Source organism: Chrysochloris asiatica, unplaced genomic scaffold (assembly GCF_000296735.1).
Source record: "Chrysochloris asiatica unplaced genomic scaffold, ChrAsi1.0 scaffold00079, whole genome shotgun sequence".
In the NCBI taxonomy this organism is placed as follows: Eukaryota; Metazoa; Chordata; class Mammalia; order Afrosoricida; family Chrysochloridae; genus Chrysochloris; species Chrysochloris asiatica.
This window is the reverse complement of record NW_006408597.1, coordinates 2,194,825-2,216,349: the sequence shown is the minus strand read 5'-3', so window position 1 is coordinate 2,216,349 and position 21,525 is coordinate 2,194,825. Positions and strand designations below refer to the sequence as shown.

At 41.8% G+C, this 21,525-nt stretch overlaps 1 protein-coding gene across 1 annotated transcript in view; it reads right to left on the bottom strand.

Moving 5' to 3' along the window:
* Positions 1 to 2,238: 2,238 nt before the first annotated feature.
* The window catches only part of AREL1 (apoptosis resistant E3 ubiquitin protein ligase 1), a 32,357-nt gene continuing 13,070 nt past the window's right edge, over positions 2,239 to 21,525 (bottom strand). The window contains exons 4-18 of the mRNA XM_006865527.1: positions 19,556 to 19,725; positions 19,153 to 19,333; positions 18,717 to 18,964; positions 17,121 to 17,198; positions 11,345 to 11,486; positions 11,097 to 11,218; positions 9,889 to 9,964; positions 8,727 to 8,836; positions 7,871 to 8,050; positions 7,589 to 7,714; positions 5,661 to 5,790; positions 5,515 to 5,573; positions 3,273 to 3,362; positions 2,740 to 2,915; positions 2,239 to 2,636 (exon numbers count right to left, since the gene is read on the bottom strand). Coding sequence (XP_006865589.1) covers positions 2,534 to 2,636; positions 2,740 to 2,915; positions 3,273 to 3,362; positions 5,515 to 5,573; positions 5,661 to 5,790; positions 7,589 to 7,714; positions 7,871 to 8,050; positions 8,727 to 8,836; positions 9,889 to 9,964; positions 11,097 to 11,218; positions 11,345 to 11,486; positions 17,121 to 17,198; positions 18,717 to 18,964; positions 19,153 to 19,333; positions 19,556 to 19,725 — 1,991 coding nt within the window. The 3' untranslated portion in view covers positions 2,239 to 2,533. The remainder of the gene's footprint in view (positions 2,637 to 2,739; positions 2,916 to 3,272; positions 3,363 to 5,514; positions 5,574 to 5,660; positions 5,791 to 7,588; positions 7,715 to 7,870; positions 8,051 to 8,726; positions 8,837 to 9,888; positions 9,965 to 11,096; positions 11,219 to 11,344; positions 11,487 to 17,120; positions 17,199 to 18,716; positions 18,965 to 19,152; positions 19,334 to 19,555; positions 19,726 to 21,525) is intronic.

Sequence of the window (21,525 nt, the reverse complement as noted above, 5' to 3'; positions counted from 1 at the left end):
GGGTGACTGAAGAAATATGAAATGATTTCTAAACCTTTTCCTTCCCCAACCTCCAAAAGCCCTGAATCCCCATTTATAGCAGTCATTTGCTCTTTAGTTCTTCTTTCAAACATTTATTTATTTACTGTACAAAATATTTACACCATCACCTGCAACTATCTGGCCTGATACATATGCAGCAGGGCTTGGTCTCTACCAAAGGTTCTACAGCATGTTGACACTCTGCTTGGTGTTCACTTGGTGCCTTCAGAGAAGTTAAAAAGGTCAGGAGGTTAGCTGGCCCCTAAGCATCTGGGCCTCTGGGAATAAATAAGAGAACTGACCAAAATAAGAAATGTGAATAGAAAACTGCTCAAGAAATAAGACAGCCTCCCTTCTCTCTGACATATTACACCGTTCCTCGCACTGGCTAGTACTGAAGCAGGATCAGAAAAAATGATAAAACAAGTCAAAAAGAGCAAAGATCCTTTTGAACAGTTAGGAGAAAGAGAATAAATTGGAAAAATAGAAAATCACAACATACCAAAAAGATTTTGTTAAAGACTAAAGATTTGGTACCTAAGGACCACCACAGGGATGACGCTGCCCTGGTTGGGATGCAATGGTGACCAGGATTCTCTGAAAAAGGCAGATCTAGCCAAGGACGTCAACTTGATTCCGGCTTCAGTCTCTAGAAGGCCGCCGGAGAGGTGAATGCAGAATCCAGAAGTGGAACAACTGCTAACCTGGAAACTACTATGTGGGCGTGAGGGGCAGCGTCATGTGTTAGTGATGACTAAACTTGCCTGCACATATCCCATAGGAAAAAACTGGGGCAAGCAGCAGCACCTTGTCCTGGTCCCTGAGGAAAGCAGTGACCGCGTGGCATGGAGGATCCTGGGGTGAAAAGGCCCTGATCCTGGACCCCAAAGATGAGGGAAGTCAGCACCCACGCCAGGAAAGGACAGTGACTGCAAAAGGCGTGCTGTTGTCAGGCAGGAACTGCAGCAGCTCAGAAGGGCTTGCTCCTTGGGACCTCTGCCCATCCTAAGGGGGTGCAAGGGCTCAGACATGCTTCCAGCAGGCCAAGGCATTACCCCGAGTCCTGCCTCATCTCAGGATTCTGTGTACTTGCTGAGTTTTGGCAATAAAGATGGCTTGTAATATTATCAGAGTTGAGTGATCCACTGGGAATGTGGTAGCTTACAGCAAAGCCTTCTTCTTCAAATCAGAAATTTGGGGAGTCAATGAGATTTTGAGTCTTGAAAATATATTCATCCAAGTTGTAATGAGAAGGGTGTGTCATCTTCCAATAGATGGTGACAAGTTCTCTTCTATCTTTACTCTACCTCGAGCCTTCCTCCCTCTTTAGTTCTCCTTCCAGGGACCTGAGGGAGTGAAGTCACAGTGGCAGCTGGGTGTTTACAGTGTGACAGAGTTCCTCTACGTTCCCAGTGTCCTGACAAGCACTTAAAAGGACACCTGGTCCCTTTTGCTTTGCCTCAGTGCTGCCAGAGAACACCAAGCAAAGAGAATTAGGGATCACTGGCATCTAGTCCTATTGTTCCAATCCTCTGCTACACAATTTTCCTCAGTAGACACCTAGAAGCAAGACCTAGTGGGACCCTCTGAAGTCATGTCAGAGAAGAACCCCAGCTTTTAGCAGACAGTGTAATATGGAGGTAAATGGCCAGGCCCAGCCACACCTCAGTGTAAAGAATCAGTAGTCTTCAAGCCAGCTATGTGCCTAGTCATGCCCCATAGCCCTAAAGTAGGATCATGTTCAGCAAGGGAGGCTACAGCCCAGCTCCCACTCACATTCTTAGGTCTTCTGTCTGCTTTTCTCACCTGGTTCAAATTTAAGAAAAAGCTTAAGAGAGTTCTTCTTGATGGATAACTGATCATTTCCAAAAATGCCTGCAGGGAAAGCTCCTTTTCCAGTTCTGAGACCACAATTTAAAAGATCCTTTTGATCCTACTGGTCCTCATTAGAGATAGGCAACCCCCGTCTGTCACTACACAAAAGGCCAAAACTAAAGATTGCTCAGGTGAGCCGCTTCCTCTGGCGTCTCCTGGCTCCTAATGAGAAGAGGCCCACAGTCTCTCCCCTGAGAAGGACCTGTGTAGCAGTGAGGTTAGCAGTGAGGTCCCAACAAGGTTGGGCCTCTGAGGAGCATCAGCAGAGAGCTGGAGCAAGTGTGGACTGAGGCTTTCTGCACACCAGATTTCCATCCGAGCTGGTCCCACGTGCAATCTTCCTCCGCAACTGAGGTCCTAAGAGAACCAAGTGACATTACAGCAGCATGGCCCTCTTCTCAGGAATAAGCAAGACAGCCCAGATTACGTACCATACCCAAGTGGCCTGTGGTGGATATGGACAGGAAGGGAGGGAGGTGAGGACAAGGCTCGAAGATGACAAAACACTCCAGACACAGGGGACCATGCAGCATGTTCTGGCTGATGGCTATGTGTTAGGGTGGGAGGTTATGGTGTCTGAAACATGCACTCACATACTCCAGTAAGTACAGGAGCTGACTGGATGTCAGGAGAGCGCTCACAGCATGCCAAAGCCCTCACAGCCCTCGCTGATGGCCAGCTGCAGCATCCTGTGCACCTCTTCATAGGAGTCATACGTAGGGAGGCACAGCTGGTTAAAACTGGAAGGGCAAGGAGAGAAGTCATTAACTCATACTGCCAGAACACTTGCAAGGGCTGGAAAAAGAATCCTCAAGAGCATGCATCAAGTGGTCAGCTACCTACCACGTGTGTGCAGTGGGTAGCGTGCTGTGGGTTGGCGCAGCAATAATCTGGAATGAGGGACAGAGGGCAGCAAAGCCTCCAGGTGGTAGCTGAGAGGAACCTGTTGTGAACTGAAGCAGCCGAGCTAACTCCTCCTGAGTCAAACTGGAAACCACGGTCCAAAACCACCTCATGACCTGGCAGGGAGGGTACAAGGCTGAGAACAAATACAGTATGCAGCCTAGGATCCAAGACCTGAGTGATGATATGCTCCAGTGGCAGCTTTGAGAATACTGGGAGGAATGCTTTGAGTTGACAACCTATTCAGGACTTTAGATCATTGTCCGGTCAGAAAGGTAGCTGTAATTGCTTGGTTCTACTTCTGTGCAGTCAGCATGGCAGCCCCAACAGACCAGGACACATTCTGCCTGCACAACCTCCTGTCTTTGTGTCATTTTTTTCCAGTCAACATCTCTGATGCCGCTGTGTTTTCCTTCAGAAACTTCTGCTTGATAACATGGTCATCGCCAACTGGAAGAAGTTGGCTCACTTACCTTCTCTCTGAAATGCCATGAACCACCAACCACCACGGCATGGGCTTTGAAGTCAGACACACTGATGTCTCCAGTCCCACACATCAGCAGCTGGAGAAAGGCAGTCAGGTGTCACCAGGACAGTCAGAGGCACAAAGACCCAATATAGGTCAACACTACCTACGTTAACATGCAAACTGTGGGACAAGCTATTATAGGTCAGGAAAAGATACAAGGTGCAGTGCTAATTCCAAAATAAAGCTTTAAAGAAAATTCAATATTATCAGCCAATGGTCCCTACCCATTTTGGGGAGGAAACTCACCTAACTTTTGAAAACTATTCAGGTGGGCAGACCCTACCCAGACTTGCTGAATCCAAATCTCTAGAAGTGAAGTACGAGTGTGGATATTTTGAAAAAACTTCCCAGATATTTCTGATAAGCATCCCAGTTTAAGAATTGCAACTGTGGATTATTTGTAATTGAAAAAAATATATATAATTGAAACAAAGGACAAAAAGAAACCAAGTATTTCCTGTTAGTCTGTCTGGACTAAGCCTGAGCACATCAGGGAGAACAGGCAGGCCCTTTCCCACTGATGAAGACTCTCAGCCCCACTGAGGAATTTTCCATATGGCCTTTCCTTTTTCCCTAGACCCGTCCTTCTTTTCTGGACTGAACATTTACCATCTTTCCTTCAGTCCTGCCTCTACTTGATCCCCCAAATGAAAACATTAATGACATCAGAGCTCTAGCATCTTGCTGATGTCCAAATTTGGTTCAGGATCCAGCATGCTACTTAGCACAGACTCAAAGTACTCACTCAATAGCTATAAAGAATGATACAGCTTAATGAAAGACAAGAAAAACTCAAATCAAGCCTGAGGAGCTTCAAGTACTTTAAAAAGAACTTGCTAATATAATAAGCTCATGAGTAAGAGCAAGTCACAGACCAACTCTAAGACACTGTGTCCTTTTCTACTCACTTAAAAAAAAAAAACTGTCACAAATGCTTTTCTGCATGGCAAGCAACATACACCAGAGTAGCTATTCCTCAATTCCCAAAGTACCAGCACTAGATGACGTTATCTGAGAAACTTTACAAAGGCTGAGGTCTGGAGAGTTTGGATTTCATATCAGAAGGTACAACATGTGATGAAAATTGCCTAAGACTTTGATTCTGATCTCTGAGCCAGTTTTGTAAATAAGAATAAAAAATGTGTAAGGCCATAAGGAATTTTTTTCTTTATTTCTTTTTTGAAAGAACTACCTCCCCACAGGTAAGTATAAAACTCACTCCTCACAAAGGCTGTGGGAAGTTAAAACTAATCATTTATATTGTATGTATCAACTATGAGCAGCAAGGAAAGACACTGATTTTCTTATTTGCCCACACGATACAGACATCAATTCTGCTAACCATAGAGTGATATTTGCCATTTTTCTGTTGTTGTTTTGTTTCTTTCAAGATCTGTAAGGAAACATTAACTATACAATGTTGTGATTCAAAATGTTCCAACTTGATCACATCTTTTGGGTTCTTTCCACCATTAGAATGTAGCTCAATGAGGACAGGTACTCTGTCTTGGTCACTGCTCTGTCCCCAGTGCCTTAAACATACATGGCGTACAGGAGGCACCCAGAAAATATTTCCTGAACAAGTAAGCACTATCATTCCCTTAAGTGTCACCAGGATTTTAGGAAGGCTGTCCATGATTCTAAAATTCTTTACTATTCCACCGGTATCAATAATATTTAATGAATAAATTATATTCCCATTAGTTTTTATAAACAATAATTACTATTATATGATTCATTTTAAAAGGAGCTGTGAAAGCATAGTGATTACGAGTCGGGCTGCTAACCTCAAGGTCAGCAGTTCAAAACTAACTGTTCCATGGGAGGAAGATAAGGCTTTCTATTCGCATAAGGATTTACAGCCTCAGAAACCCTATGCAGGGTTGCTATGAGTCGGAACTGACTCCACGGCACATAATCACCACCACCACCGCCATCAATTCATTTTATGAAATCATATTATGAATGAGCTATTCATTAACAGTCATGTGTTGGTCTTAAATTTTTAGTCTCATTTTTAAAAGCTGAAGAAAGGGTCAATGAAAAGGAAAGTGACAAAACTGAAACCAACTTTTGCTTTATAAAGGGCTTTCCCACCACATCTTACAACAGAAGATACAAAAAGCTAGTTCCTTGTGGGCATACATGAAACCTCTGAGTCAAGAACAAGAGCTGTAAGAACTTACCTCAAGCTCATTCTCATCAAAAATAGCCAAAAGGTTTTCAGGGACCAACTCATTCAGGCCTAAAACACAGTAGCCAGGTTGAAACCATATCCACATCATGAATACAAGTCTTTTAATATTAAAGGCAAGAGTAGACAGACTCCCACCTTTGAGAAAATGTTCTACCTCCTCTTTCACTTGACTGGCCAGCCGATATTGGGCCAGTAAGTTTAAATAGAAGATTTTATTTGTATTGGTGACTGGAATTTGAGCTCCACCAGTCATGAGTTCTACAACCTGAAGTAGGAGACAAAAGACAAAGAAGAGGAGGCTATGGATGAGAGCTTTCAAGGTGGTATCTGCCCAACATGTTCCACAAATACAGCATTATTGAAGTTCATCACAATGTCAGCCACAAGTATCTGCTGTTCATTCAGCTTCTCAACACACTTAGTTTTATTTAGTTACTAAGCTTCTAGAGTTCTACCACTCTTGGTATATTCTACCAGGTACTATTTCTCAAGTGAGTATCTGGCCAAGTAGAGGTGATGCAACAAAAAGATAATGAAATGTAATCTCTCTATGATCCAAAATTAAGCCACTACTAAAACTCATCTCTTAAACTCTTCAGCCAATTGTGAGTGAAGCCAAGCAATTAGTTGAAAAGTCTTTTTATGTCTCAGAAATGGTAAAATGAGAATAGTTGTTTCCTAACATTCTTTTTTTTCCCAAAGTTTTTATTGTGAATTATGTGATAATTTACATGGGAGAACATTAGCTTTACATTCATCCTATCATATATACTTTCAGTGCCATGATTACAATCCCCTCCATGTATCATCAACCAACCAAAGGGTACACCCCACCAGCCTGCCCCTCGGTCATCAGCACACAGCCCCTCTCACGTTCTTCTATTTCTGTTGTAAGTCAGTGAGAAGAGTCCTGGCTTAAAACTCAGAAACATGGGATTCTATTCCAGGTCTGATGCTAACAAAGACAGGCCTGTGTCACTTAGCCATTTGGACTCTCAATTTTTCTGTGTGTAAAGAAAAAGTTGTAGTGTATGATTCTCATACAGATTTTCATTGGCACCCCACAATAAACAACTCCTATGTGACTCTGAAGTACTTCTAAAGCATAATTTTAAACTATCATTCAAAGACGAAATGTGTACAGTGGCCACAGGTGAGTAGAAGCATCTATTTGGTTATAAGCTCTGATTTTAAGGTCCATCAGACAGCAGGTGGAGATAGCTCTCTATTTACTACAGAGCAGGGCTTCTCAACAAATCAAAAAATGTACAATCCTAGTTTTCTTCTTTTATTTTACACATATCTGAAAATTCATGTAAGTTTTCATTTTAATCTAGCAGTCTAAGCGACAATTTGGTATTCATAAATAAAAAACTCCTCTCCATGAAGTCCCCGTTTTGACTTTCCCGGCCTGGCTGGACCACAGAGATAGACTCTTGCCACATGCGTGCACAGGCAGAGAGCGAGGTCACCACCACCTTCAGGAATGAGGTCCGACTCATCAGTGCAGCACTATCAGGGGTGCTTGGGGCTGGTCACAATTTTACAATCATTGCTATTTTATTTTTAATTATCTACTATCACTTTAGCATCATTATTCTAATTTGATGTTTTGAACCCAAAAATGTAAACAGAATCACATTTGCAATGGAAATACTTTTGGTCAACCATTTTCTAACAAGACATAGGGACACTGTTAAACAAGCGGTCATGAACATCTTTTCACTGCCACTCCTTCCATATCTGCTTGTACATTTGACTGGAATCAGTAAGTTCTTTCCCTGCAGCAAAGCAGGAACGGGTAGGTAGGATGCGCACCTGTGTCATATGTGCCAATCAAAGGGGCCAAGATCATAGTGTGCAATGCCAAGCCCTAGAGTTACACTGTCCAAATGGTAGCCGCTAGCCAAATACAGTTATTTGAAATACAGAAAATTTAAAAAAAAAAAAATTTAGTTGCTTTGCCACACTAGCCACATTTCAGGTGCTTGATAAACATTTCCAGCATTGCACTGAAGTCCTATTAGAGCTGTCTTAAAGACACCACAAACACTGGTCCTCACCTTATCCAACTGACCGGATTTGTTGTATTTCTCCTCGGCAAAGACCAGCTCCATCTCACTCATGTCATTATTAAGGATAAAACAAACTTTAGATTTGTAGAATTCTGGGTCATCTGTTTCAAAGTACTGAGGAGATAAAAAGATACAGAACAAAAATAGTCTTGTCCAGGTGAAATTTGTAACTGCTTAGAACTATTTACTTACTTCTTCAACCTTAAAATAAGAAGCTCAAGTGCAGTGCTAATAACCAAAGGCCTTCACAGAAAACACACACCTAATTACCTTGTAATGCATACGCAGTCCTATGATTTGGGCCAGGAAAGATCGGGTGAAGCGAGCTCGGACCAACTGCTTATAGGCTCCCCCTAGAGAGGACTCATAGAGGCATTTGCCCACCAGTCGCCCTGCAAACTCATACATCTTCAATCGCAGATGAGCAGGACGATTGGGGTTGGGATGTACCTGTAATGAGAGAAACTGTAAGACCCTGGGCCATTTTACTTCAGGCCTAATCCTGGAGAGATCCTTCTTCCCTAGTCCCATTCTAAGGAAGTAAGAACTTCAGTGTGAGAATCAAAGAATCCATCCAAGTGGCATTAGCCTTTTGGTAGCCACAAAATGACTTCAGAAAAAAAGGCAAATATGAACTTATATTAAGTTGTAGATCTCATATTAAGTTTTTAGATCCGAACACTTTTATGTGGTTCCTGACTATAAATGCTACCCAATGGATGAGCCAATGCCTTTTCTCTAACCCAGAGCTTCTGTCAGCCAAATCCTACTTCTCTACTCCTAACAAAGTCTACTTTCCGAACACCTCACCTCTACCTAGTCAAAGATCTACTAATGTTTTGAGATAGTGGCATAAATATTACCATAATAATTAATATAGTAATATCCTTTGCATTATAACGTTTTTCAGCCAGATAATATTAATCTGTCTCTATTTTCTCTAACCTTACAGGTGATAAAAGCAAAGAGAAGGAAGGCAGCCCTATTAAGGTCACATTCTATGTAACAAAATTAAGAACAGGACACAGGTTTGCCCAGGACAGTATCATAACTTAAGCCTTGTGATTCTATCCATTATAACATAATCCTGGTTTTCCACCCACCTGTAGGGAAGTCATGGACTTACTAATGCTTGGTTGTTGTCACTGAATCGAGTGAACAGCTGATTGGTGGTGTCAAATAGTGCCTTGCAGATCAGCTCAAACCATTCTCGGCGAGGCCCTCCCCAGTCCAGAGCTGAGAAGTTAATAAAAATAGAAACTGATTCTGGCCCACCTCCTCTGATCATTCTTGTTCTTTTATTCATCATTTTACTCTTCACATTCCCTCCATTCTGAACCACCTCATTGTTTCCTCAACTCAAATCAACTACAGTGTGGACTTTCTTTTTTCACATCTATTTTATTTTTGGTGAACCTATACACGGCAGAAGAAGCTCTGGTAGCGTGGTGGTTATGAGTCGAGCTGCTAAACCTCAAGATCAACAATTCAAAACTACCAGCTGTCCCAGATGAAGCTTTCTGCTGCCGTGAAGATTTACAGCCTTGAAAACCCTATACAGGGTCACTATGTGTTGGAACCTACTCCACAGCACATAACCACCACCACTACACATCACCACCACCACACACAGCAGATCACATAACCATTCAACAATTTCTATGGGTACAACAGCTCAGTGACACTGGTAACATTCTTCACGCTGTATCAGTTCTCTTGCTAACTTTCCCCAGACTGTTTTACTCCCATTAACTTGGGCTCATTGCCTCATAAACAATTCATCTGTGCTTTAGAGTTACTGTTGTCAGTTTGATCTGAGACAAGAAATTCTTTAAAATAGTACAGTGCTCAAGGCGAACATTCTTTACTAATTCTGCTGTTGTTTAGTTGGGGATAGTTTCTGTTCAAGACTCAAAAATTGCACAGGGCAACAGGTATGGGGGTTAAAATGTAACTTTTTTAAAGTCCCACCCTTTTCTGTAGAATTAAAAGTATTCTGATGACTGAACTCTATTCCCTCCCAACCCGATGTAGAAACATGGGTGACTAGAGATACAGGAAATGGATCCTTCTTGGGTCTACACAGGTCACTTCATTATTTTGGTTTAAGTCCCTGTACATCAATCAATCTGGCTGGTAAACGCCACCTTGTTGACTCATGGTTTCTTTTTCCCTTGGAAAAGAGGGTCGTTTTCTATTTTGTTTTGAAGGGAGGATGAGTAAGAGAGAGGGTGAAAGTGGAAAGGAAAGTTAGTTTAAAAAGATGAACATGAAGTTTCAAAACTGACCTTCTTCATCTTGGAAAACCACTTCAAAATTCTTGCTCCAATCTGAGATGGAGAAATTCCGAGTGGCTTTCAGAGACTGGAAAGCAGTGAAAGGAATGAAACTGTCAGAACACTGGCTGGCCTCCCTTGGGTGTTAAAGACAAAAACACAAAAGCATTGCTGTTGTCCAATTACCTAGCCATTAGTATTCGGGCAGAATATGTTAGTCAGAAATAAGTCTGAGTAATACACATGCCATTTTAGATTTATATAATGCCCTTATCTCCAGAAGAAATAGGTTTTAAGCAAAATCATTTCATCTTTATACCATCGCTTTGAAGTTGAAAGTTGGTTTTTTTTGGAATCTGAAACTGTATACAATCTCCACTTTAGTAATGAGAAAACTCTTGCAGAAAGAGGTAAAAATTGCTCAAGTCAATGAACAATCATCAAGAGAATCAGAAGCCGTGGTTTTCAGTAAAGTACAGTCTGTCCACTGGACATTGCAGTTAAGTTCAGATGGGGAGCCATGCCACACTGAGAAGGTGGTTGAGAAAAGGGATCTCCAGGCACACCTACCAGAGCCACACATCACAAGTCCGTTCTGGACAAGGATCAGAAACCTACGCCCTCTCAGTCTCAGGGAGCACGTGATCTGTGCCAGAGTGTATTTGCTGGATACAGACACATATCAGGTGTTCCTCTTCCATCAGACCAGATTGACAATGAAAATCATTTCCTTTTAACTTAACCAACGCTCTCCTAGTTCAGGATTCAATGACAAAGACTTTCTTTTATAACAGCTATTTACACCTGACCTACATAGAAGGAGTTCCATGAAATTTCTCAGGAACTAGAATTTTGTGCAGATACTAAATGGCATGGAATTCTGGTAGTGCAGTGGTTACGAATCAGGCTGCGAATCGCCAGGTCGGCAGTTCGAAACTACCAGCTGTTCAGCGGAAGATGAGGCTTTCTGCTCCCGTAAAGATTTACAGCCTTGGAAACCCTGTACAAGGGTCACTATGAGTCGGAACCGACTCCACTGCACACAGCCACCACCAATGAATGGCATTGTGTCAAGTGGTCTTTCACCTCAGTAATATACCTCCAACAAAACTGCCCCTGACTTCACAGAATCAAACAAATACAGATCTACTTAAAGAGGGAAATCTGGTTCTTACTTAGGAAACTTGGAATAACTACTGACAAAGATGAACTTTACCCACCGATTCCAACAAGGTGTGTCTGCTGACCTTCAGGGTGACTTTGGAATGTGGTCTTTTCGTATGTGTCTGTCGAAGCTCTCTCTGGAAAAAGTTCACCTTGTCCTGAAAGGTCTCAGAGCCTCCTGTGGAGCAGCAAAAACCATCATGATTACAGTCTTATAGACACCAGTGGGTTCCACCTCTACACTCACGCACCCAGGGTAGCTGGGATTGCTGCCTTCCATATCATAATCCCCACGCAGCCTTACCTATGTTCTTATGAAGGGAGCGGATAAAAGTGGCTGCTAGAATATTCCTCTCCTTACAGCTGAGCTCCACAGGAGGTTGGATGCCATCATCTACTACTAGTGTGAGGAGCTTATGGACAGGGTCAGGGCCAAGGTATGAAAACTAGAGAAAAAAGAGAGGGAGAAGAGAATTTACCTATAAAACCCTCAAATGCAGTAAAAACCCTCCAAGTCCTATTCTTTTGTACCAACCAACAGAAACAGAATTTGGCCTGTTTTCACCAAGCCAGTATCTACCAGGAGGAAGGACATGTCCTTGTTTTTCACCTTAATGCTCTATGATACTTAAATGTTATTTTAAATCTCTTGGGTGACAGGCTGCCTTTGGTAAGAATCAGAGGCAACACTACAGGCTTTCCAAATGAAAATGAAAGCATTGTTGTTGTTGTTGTTGTTGGGGATCTAAAACAACAAAACACCACAACCTGAATAGGTTGGGCAAACTGACTGGAAGAAAGTAATTTTTACAAAACAACAACTGATAAGCTCACTATACTAGTTCAAAATGGAGTCGACACCAAAATCTAAGTTTCTATTCAGTGTAAATGCTAGCTTTCCCAGGAGCTGAAATCCAAGTCAATCCACTGACTCCCTCTGAAAAGGGAACCTAAACGAGCCAATCAGGACTGTCTGCTGTTAAAAAAGTTTGCCCTCCCATACCTCATTTTGGAACACTGCTCTGACTTTCATACCAGATGTTTCTGTTTCATGAACTGTAAAATAAAGCTTATGAGTTCATACACAAATCTATATTGTGGAAATTTTGTTGGGTTCCGAGGGTGTAAATCTTTACGGGAGTAGAAAGCCTCATCTTTCTCCCGCGGAGCGGCTGGTAGTTTCGAACCGCTGACCTTAAGGTTCGCAGCCTGATTCGTAACCACTATGCTACCAGAGCTCCTTAACAACAAAGTTACAAGACACAAAATAAAACAGATACGCATGTCAACCAGGAGAAGAAACAAGGGGGATGGGGTGGGGTGGAGAAGACTGAGCTGATCCAAGCTGATGAACTTGACCTATGCATATGAATGCAGTGACACAAAAGAGGCAACAAATCCTTACAGCAAGAAATATTCCCACTCCCTCCACACATAGAGTAGACAGAGAGGGGCAACTTGGACATTGGATACCCAAATGGGGAGGGAGGGACTACAAAGGCAAGAAGTAACTGGCTTACAAGTTTTCAAGAGGGAAACTAGAGCTAGGGAGCATGGAGGAAGGCAGAATCACCAGTGAGTACTATCCAATTTGTCTAGGTGGAGCTGATGAAATGAAATACAGATGGGTTACATGCGATACTGTAGTGAATAATGGTTATCAAGACGGATTGTGAGTGTTGGAAATGCAAGGGTAGATGTTTTGTAGCAAGGAAGAGAGCGATTATTTCTCCAGTCTAGGAGCGGAGGTCTCTGGGACCACCAACGGCTAAGAGCCGAGAACGGGACCCCACCCAGAGAACTGGGGATGCCTGAGATGGAGACAGAGATGATGACATGGAGGGATGAAGCGGCTGGGGACTTTGGATCCAGAGAGGGAGAGGAACTGTGGGCTGAAGACTGAGGGGGGAGGGGCTTCTAGGATATGCCCTTTGGTCGGAAGATGATGCATGGAGGGGATTGGAACCATGGCAACGTAATGATATACGATGGAATGAATATGGAACTGAGGTTCTCTCATGTAAACTATCATATAATTCACAATAAAATATTAAAAAAAAAACAGATACGCATGAAAATTCTGGCACCCTGAACATCAAAAGAAAGGTTAGAGCGGTGGAAGGAGTGCTTGCAGGGAGGAGAGGCCAAGCAGGGGCAGCAAGAGAGGCCAGACTGGTGAACTGGTTGGCCAAACAAGGCTCGATTATCTTGTGAACCGTTTTAGCAGCTGAGGGAGGCCTGGCAGAGCAGATTCAAGTGGGCTCAGAAAAGATGCAGTTTCTCCTTTTTCTCCTACGCTCACCTGGTAACCAGAAGTGTGGCCAGCTCCCACCTTCATCCACGCCCTGCACAGACCCTGCTCTCCGGGAGTTCAACTTTGTGTGGCTGGGAGCCATCCATGACAGTGTGAGGTGGGGGCTGGCTGCGCCACTTTGGTGTGCCATTTTGGTGACTAGAGGTGGACTCAGCTCCAGACCTACAAAATTTGCAGAGCCACCAGACCAGCATTTAACCAGTCACAATGGCCCCAGCTGCCCTGTGGTCCTACAGACACTGAAACCAACTCTATCAAAGCCCCCCACAAACTACTTCCGGATTGAGTGCCCTGAACATAGATAACACCGAGGCAAAGAGGAATTCCATTTCCATTTAGGGCCAGGAACGCTGCTGTCACATCCTTTCCACAACCATCTCGTTAGCTCCTTGAACTGTAGGAGCCTCCCAGAGATTTCTTCCCTCTGGGTCCAACAACTGCACTGTTAGTTTTTACAAATATGACAACTTCACAATGCCCCAGAGACAACAGGCAATTTTAGCTCACAAGATGAAATAAGAGAGAATGGCTCAAATAAATGACCATGATGTAGAACCAGAAGACATTTCTGAGGAAGAAAAGGTTCTAACTGAAGAATAATTCAAAAGGATGGTAATTACATACCTTCAAAAGATTGACAGAAAGATTGAGGAAAGCACAAGGCGAGCAATAAAAACTTTAGACAAATTCAGGAAAACATGACAAGAACAAAAAGACAAATAAATGCAAATCTTGAAATAATACAAAACCTGCCATTAGAAGTCCAGAAGATCAATACTGAGCTCTCAGAAATGGACAATACTTTCAAAGGGCGTGATTGCAAAGCAATGGAAGCCCAAATTAGTGAGCTTGAAGAGAATCTCTCAATACTACTATGCTAGACCAATCAGCAAAAAGAATGAAAAAAACTGAACAAAGTCCAAGAGTTATGTGGGACACGACAAAGAGGAACGACTTACAGGTGATCACGATTCCAGAACAGGAAAAGACAAGCACAGAGAACATTGTCAAAGAGATGTTGGAAGAAAACTTCCCTAACATCATGAAAGATGAGAAGATAAGCATACAAGAAACGGAATGAACCCCAAACAGGATAGATCCCCAAAGAAAATCACCAAGATATATCATAATTAAGCATTCCAAAATCAAAGATAAGGAAAGAATCCTAAGAGCAGCTCAGAAAGTGAAAAATTACCTACAAAGGCGAACCAGTAAGTCTAAGCTCTAATTCCTCAGGAGAAATCATGAAGGAAAAAGGCAATGGAATGACATATACAAAACTTCGAAAGAAAAAAGTTGTTAACCAAGAATTATATACCCAGGAAAATTGTCCCTCAAATACAACGGCGAAATTAGGATATTTCCTGATAATCAGAAATTAAAGGATTGTAATGGTCAGACCAACTTTGCAAAAAATGCTATAGGGTGTTCTTTGGACTGAGAATCAACAACCATCACCCAGAACTCAATCCAGATATTTGTTGTTGTTGTTGTTAAGTGCCGTTAAGTCGGTTCCAACCCATAGAAACCAGGTATAGGATTTCCAAGGAGCAGCTGGTGAACCTTGCAGTTCAAACAGACTTTGCAGTCAGTCCAGAGCATTAACCCACAGCATCACATACTGAAAGTAAAACAAACCTATAAGACTAAAAATAGGGAAACAGAGATATCAATGTATAATGAAGTCAACTACAAAGCAAAAAGAGGGAACAGTGTAGACACAGAACTCCCAAATGATAAGGAAGTCAAGTAGATTTCAAGATAAAACAGACTGTTTTAAGCAGGGAAAAAAAGAGATAAATTACACAGTAACCCCAAAGAAAAGCCATAAACCTAAGCAGCAAAGTAAAAAAAAAAAAAGGAAATATCAGAAAGATTAGTAAACATTAACACAAAAAATATGAAAATGAAAAGAAAAACCACCAAAAACATGAACTCAGCACAGATAATTATGTGGAACAAAGAATCCAGCAGCACCACACCCAGGAAAATGACAGCAATCAACTCATAAGTATTGATAACTACACTGAATGTACATGAATTAAATGTACCTACAAACTTTGGTACAGACATACAATGGATCACTATAAAATACTGAATAATATTGATGAATCTGTGTAACACCTCACAACACGGTTAAACCTGGGGGATATTATGCTGAGTGTAATTAGTCAATCACAAAAGGACAAACATTATATGAGACCAATGCTGTAAAAAGTTTAAAAATTGTTTTCTTGATAAAAGAAATAACCTATAATGATTAGCAGTTGGGGATAGGGAAAATTATTCATTGGGCTAGAGGATAGACACATGTTAACATGATGAGAAGGCAAGCAATATACAAGAGGGAGGTTAGCAGAGGAAAGATGAAGGTAGCAGGAGGCCCAGGGAGGAATCTAATACAGTGAATGAAGGTAAATGCTGTTAACTGTTGGTACATGGAGGGGATTGCAACCCCGTAATGAAGCAAAGTATATGATTTGTTGAATGTAAAACTGATGATCTGTCCTATAAACTTTCACTCAATTCACAATAAAAAGTTAAAAAAAAAAAAAGCTTTTCTTAAATATGTGAGATTGCTGATTCTATGGGTAAGCTTCAGCACATTGGGAGATCAAGCTCAGGCCAGAGTTACCACACTCTCTCCAATAGCATGTATATAGTTTGGGTTGTATTCTCTCATCATATTTATTCAATCTGTATGCTGAACAAATAATCCGAGAAGTTGGACTATATGAGGAATGCTACATCAGGAAAAAGGCCTATTAACAACCTTCGATATGCAGAGGACACAACAGCCTTGCTTATTGAAAGCAAAGAGGATCTGAAGCACTTACTGATGAAGAGCAAAGACTACAGCCTTCAATATGGATAACACCTCAACATAAAGACAACAAAAATCCTCACAACTTGTCCAATAAGCAGCATCAAGTTAAAGGGAGAAAAGATTAAAGTTGTCAAGGATTTCATTTTACTTGAATCTATAACAACACTCATGGAAGCAGCAGTCAAGAAATCAAATGAAGTACTGCATTGGGCAAAACTGTTGCAAAAGACCTCTTTAAAGTTATTAAAAAGTAAAGATGTATGTCACTTTAAGGAGTAAGATGCACCTACCATGATATTTTCATTTCTGTACATGTATGCAAAAAATGGACAATAACTAAGACTTAAGAAGAAGTGATGCCTTAGAATTATGCTGTTAGTAAATGCTGAATGTACCACGGGCTATGAGGACAACACACAAAGGAAGAAGTACAGCCAGAACACTGCTTAGAAAAAGAACAGCAAAAGTCTTTATGTCACATACTTTGGACATGTTATCAGGAGGGATCAGTCCTTGGAGAAGGACATCATGCTTGGTAAAGGTCAACAAAAAAGAGGAAAACCCTTAACAAGATGAACTGACACAGTGGCTGCGACAATGGACTCAAACACAGGAATGATTGTGAGGCTGGTGCAGGACTGGGCAGGGTTTTGTTCTGTTGTGCAGAGGGTTACTGTGAGTTGGAACTAACTCAACAACATATTGTTTTAGGGGCAAAAGGTAACTGTTGAAGTATTCTGAGTTGCTACTAATTCTTGTTTCTGTATCTTTTGAAAATGTATACATTCTTCATGCCAGTTAGCAATCAGATAAGAGCTCTTCTTTATTTATAAGCAAATCTTGTGTGTACAATGAAAACACCCAAAAGCCCTGAAGTGAAAGAAAAGGCTAGACACTCCATGCTTGTTCAGCATGAATCAGATGCAGGGTTCAACTTACTTTTGTTCCTGGACATACTCGGAAGGTATAAAGGCGCCAAGGAATGATTTTCAGGTAGAACTCCTTCACTGAAAATTGCTGGAGGGCCAATATACAGAAAATGAAAAGGCTCTGTTAGTGTACTGCAACTAAAACATCAGGGTTCTTTATCTACGTTTCTCATGTTAATCATGTTCCCCCAGGGACAAGAGGATAATTTAATCAGTACAAATCAAATAAATACATCAGCTCTATCTTAAAACAAGCAAAAACATACTAAACGCAATTTCAGACAGGCATTTCATAAACTTAGTACTGAAGTCTTATTAAAATTTCCAAATAGCTAAGATCACGTGTTTACTTTGAGTAGAGAATATTTCACCTGAAAACAATCAAATCTGCCTCTGCTCATCCCAGTGCTGCTCAGAGCGACTTCCTCCAAATCATAAGACAGGAAACGCCTGAGGCCTACCAAGCCCACTGCTTTACCCATATTTGAATGTTACCAACATTCTTCCCAGAAAAAAACTCTTCCCAGAAATAATCAAAGGGTGCACACGTGTCCCAGGTGCTCCAACAGACTCTCCAGACAGACTATTAACACACACAATGTGTGTGTTAAGGAGGTGGGGGGTACTCACCTCCCAAAAGAGTTCATAAAACTTCCTTACAGAAACATAAAGTGGGGTCTCTCTATAACATTTGCCAATGCAGTCATTTTTTTAATTTTGGAAAAAAAAAATAATTATCTGAACATGCAGTAGGCCAGATTTTTTTCTTATTCTTTTTTTAAAAATTAACTTTTTATTAAAGAAAATTTCAAAACACATTCCAAACAAAAGAAAACTGTAGCTTCAACAAGTATTATCACAAACTTCAAAAATGATCGATTCATGATCAATCTTGTTTTGTCTATATCACCACCAGTCACCACACACCCTGAACCCAAATTAAGGCCAGATTTTAAAATAATGGATAGTATGAAGCAAAGTGTTCTGAAGTCCAACAGAATAAGAACATAATTTGGGTTATAGGTTTAAAGGCATGTACTGAGATGTTTTAACAGAGTCTCATTTTTATGAGGGCTGAATGAATGAGCAAAATAAAAATATTAAAAAGAACATCCTTAAAACAAAGTGCCTCTTAGATCAGGGCTTGGGAAATTCACCTTCCTGTTTCTGCCAAAATTTTCCTATTCCAATCCTCTTGCCTGATAGTACCATTCTTTTATTGTAAATGCACACATCACAGAATGAAAGATCAAATTGTTTTGTATAGCACAAGGGCCAACAGTCATTATTACACTGTGTAATTCTGAACCGTTAAAAATAGCTGTCTTTAAAACTCTAGGAGCCACGCCTTGAAAACTCTTCCCAGAATTAATCAAAGGGTGCAATGTCCCAGGTGCTCCAACAGATTCTCCAGACAGAATTTAATTTAGTCCAAACCAGACACTTGCAGCAGAAAAGGAGGTACAATCTTCTGCTAAACTTTAACAGCTGCTCTTGGTATCCTAGAAACCCTAAAAGTCACTGACATTGCCCTGATTTCTGTTGCAAACGCCAAGTATATGCAAGCAAACACAGGGGATTTTGAGGCAAAAATGGGCACTCCAACCTTTGGTGACACGTAGCAGTACACCTTCTTCGGCTTCTTCACCTTCTCGGGGGTGTAGCACTCTGAGGGTGAATCTTCATCTTCCTCCTCAACAGCAGTGGAAGGCCGGCGCTGGGAAGAGCTCATATGCATGGGTGGAAGGTGCCATGGTGTGCTGGTACAGTTGGTGGCATTATAAAGATAAGCCTCAAAGTAAATGCTCACCCCTGAGGTGGACACATTGCGCTCAACAATATTCTTTTCATTCTCTGGAGGGTATCAAGGGATAAGGAGTCAAGGGAGAAAAAATATTACCTCTCACTAGCCCTTAGTCTACATGATGAGAAACCAAGCTTCTCTCAAATACCAAATGTCTGTAAGTTAGTCAGAAAAGTGGATATGCAAAGAACAAATTTCCTAACAATAAGACCAAATCACAGCTTTCCTTCTAACTCACCACTCAGGACAATAATGTCAAATTCGCCATTATTGATTGGTTGATTTTGATAGGAGATACAGGCATGGAAGCAGCCACGAGAATGCAGAGTGAGTCGCAAGAACACTTGGCAAGTCTGCCTGTTGGATGTCACTGATTTCTCAAATGTGACACCAGTATTTTCTTCTTCTTGAGGACCAAGCTAAGGAGGGAAACAGAGCATCACTTAACATATCTAACATTCTGATTGGCAAGGCAATTTCCTCGGTACAAAGAACTCTTGCAACTACTGATGAGACAGGTGTTGTCAGATGAAGACACCAAAGCAGAGGGGACAAGAGAGAATGAATTAAACAGGGCAAGAATGAGAGAGGAAGGAACCCTACTATCACTAGCACACAGAGAAGGAAGGGTGGCTACTTACCTCATGAATGGACAAACAATAATTGTGCTCATCTCGCAAGGACATGGAGTTGTTGGTAGGGTTGTCATACTCATCTCGGGGTACAATCTGAAGAGTATGTGGCTGCCCACAGGTCAACACAAGCGTAGAAAAGTGGCACACAATTTTGGTCTTGGAAGGAACCACCATACCTGGGGGGAAAAAACCAACAATGAAACCTAACATTTAAAGGGAGCTCTGTGGCTTATAAGTCTGTTTTCAGTCTATAACTGATTGGAATACCTAAAATGGAGCCTTTGCATTGCATAAGACCATAGGATGAAACCTGATTCCCATCCAGAATCTTCTGAGGTGGGAAACTTCCACTTCAAAGGACAAGCAGATCAGCACGGAGCTGCTAAAAGAACAGAAGCTACTTCTTGAAAGAAAGATTAGCAGGAAAAATCAAAAACAGTAACAGCAATCTGATTGACTACTACAAGAACAAGCAAGTTGTTCTTCCGGGAGCCATAATGGCAAGTGGTCAGGTCCCCTCAGGGCAAACCCCTATCCAAGAAACAAGCAGACATGTGGTCTTGCTGGTGACCATGTTGGTCACCAATAAGGGGAAGTGGGGGAAAAACAGCAATGAAGTTGTGAGCTAAGTCCGACCACATTCAATAGACTCCTGTCATCCCATGTTGAGACCTGGTTGGCCAGCAGTATGGCAAGACCTGGGGACTCCTAAGCCCAGAGACAGTGACAGGGCCACAGAGAACTAGAGCAGAGAATGAAGCGTCCAGCTGACATGAAGTGAGGGGAGATGCACAAGAACACCATACTTGCAGATAGTACCCACTTGACCTGGCTTCAATGGCTGGATGATCAGAACTCGACTAGAAGAAGAAAGAAGAGGAAAAAAAGAGTAATCCACTACATTTTGATGAACTTGACCTATACCTATGGATGTAGTAGCTCAAAAGAGGGAACAAATGATTCCCACCCCCTCGGTACACAGGGTTGACAGAGATGGGCAACTTAGATATTGGCTACCCAAAATGGGGAGCGGGGGGGCTACAGAGGCAAGAAGTGACTGGCTTATAAGCGTTCAAGAGGGAGCCTAGTTCCAGAGGGCATGGGGGAAAGTACAATCTCCACTTAGTGGTTTCCAATCTGTCTGGACGAGGCTGATGAAAGGAGATGGGGACAAGACTCTTGTGGTTCAATAGTGAATAATTGTAATCAGGGCTGACTGTGAGTGTTGGAAATGTAAAAGTTTTTTTAACAAAAGGAGGGGAATGGTTGCTTTTGCAGTCTAGAGTAGAGGTCCCTGGGATCATCCAGGGAGAAGAGCTGAGTGTGGGACCCTATCCAGAGAAGCAATGACGCCAGAGATGGAGGCAGAGACGATGACGTGGAGAGATGGAGCAGCTGGAGACTCTGGACTCAGGGAGGGAGAGGGTCTGTGAGCTGATGGCTAGGAGACAGGCTTGCAGGGTGTACCCTTTGGTTGTTTGATGATGCATGGAGGGGACTGTAATCATTGCAATAAAATGAAATACCACAGGATCAATGTAAAGCTAGTGTTCTCCCATGTAAGCTATCATATAATTCACAATAAAAACTTTTTTTTAAAAAAAGGAGCTCTGTGAGGCACAGAGCTCAATCAGTTGAGTCCTAACAAGCTGGATCCCTTCCCAATTTCAAGAGATACAGTATCAACAAGCAGAGAAAAAGAAAAGAACTCAGCATTAATTCAAATGATATTCGGGATTTATTTTTTTTAATTCTCAACCACTGCAAGCACTAACCAAAATGAGAAAAGGACTTGAAGAAAGCAGAACTTGAACATTACAGCTATATGCCCGAAGACTCCTGCAGGGAATTTCTGAGTGAGGCAGGCCTTGAGAGGAAGTGCTGAGCAATAGCTCAAAACAAACTCTGTGTACATCTAACAAAGCTTGCACGTTAAAAACAACAAAACAAAGAAACACAGGATAAGCAAAGCACTG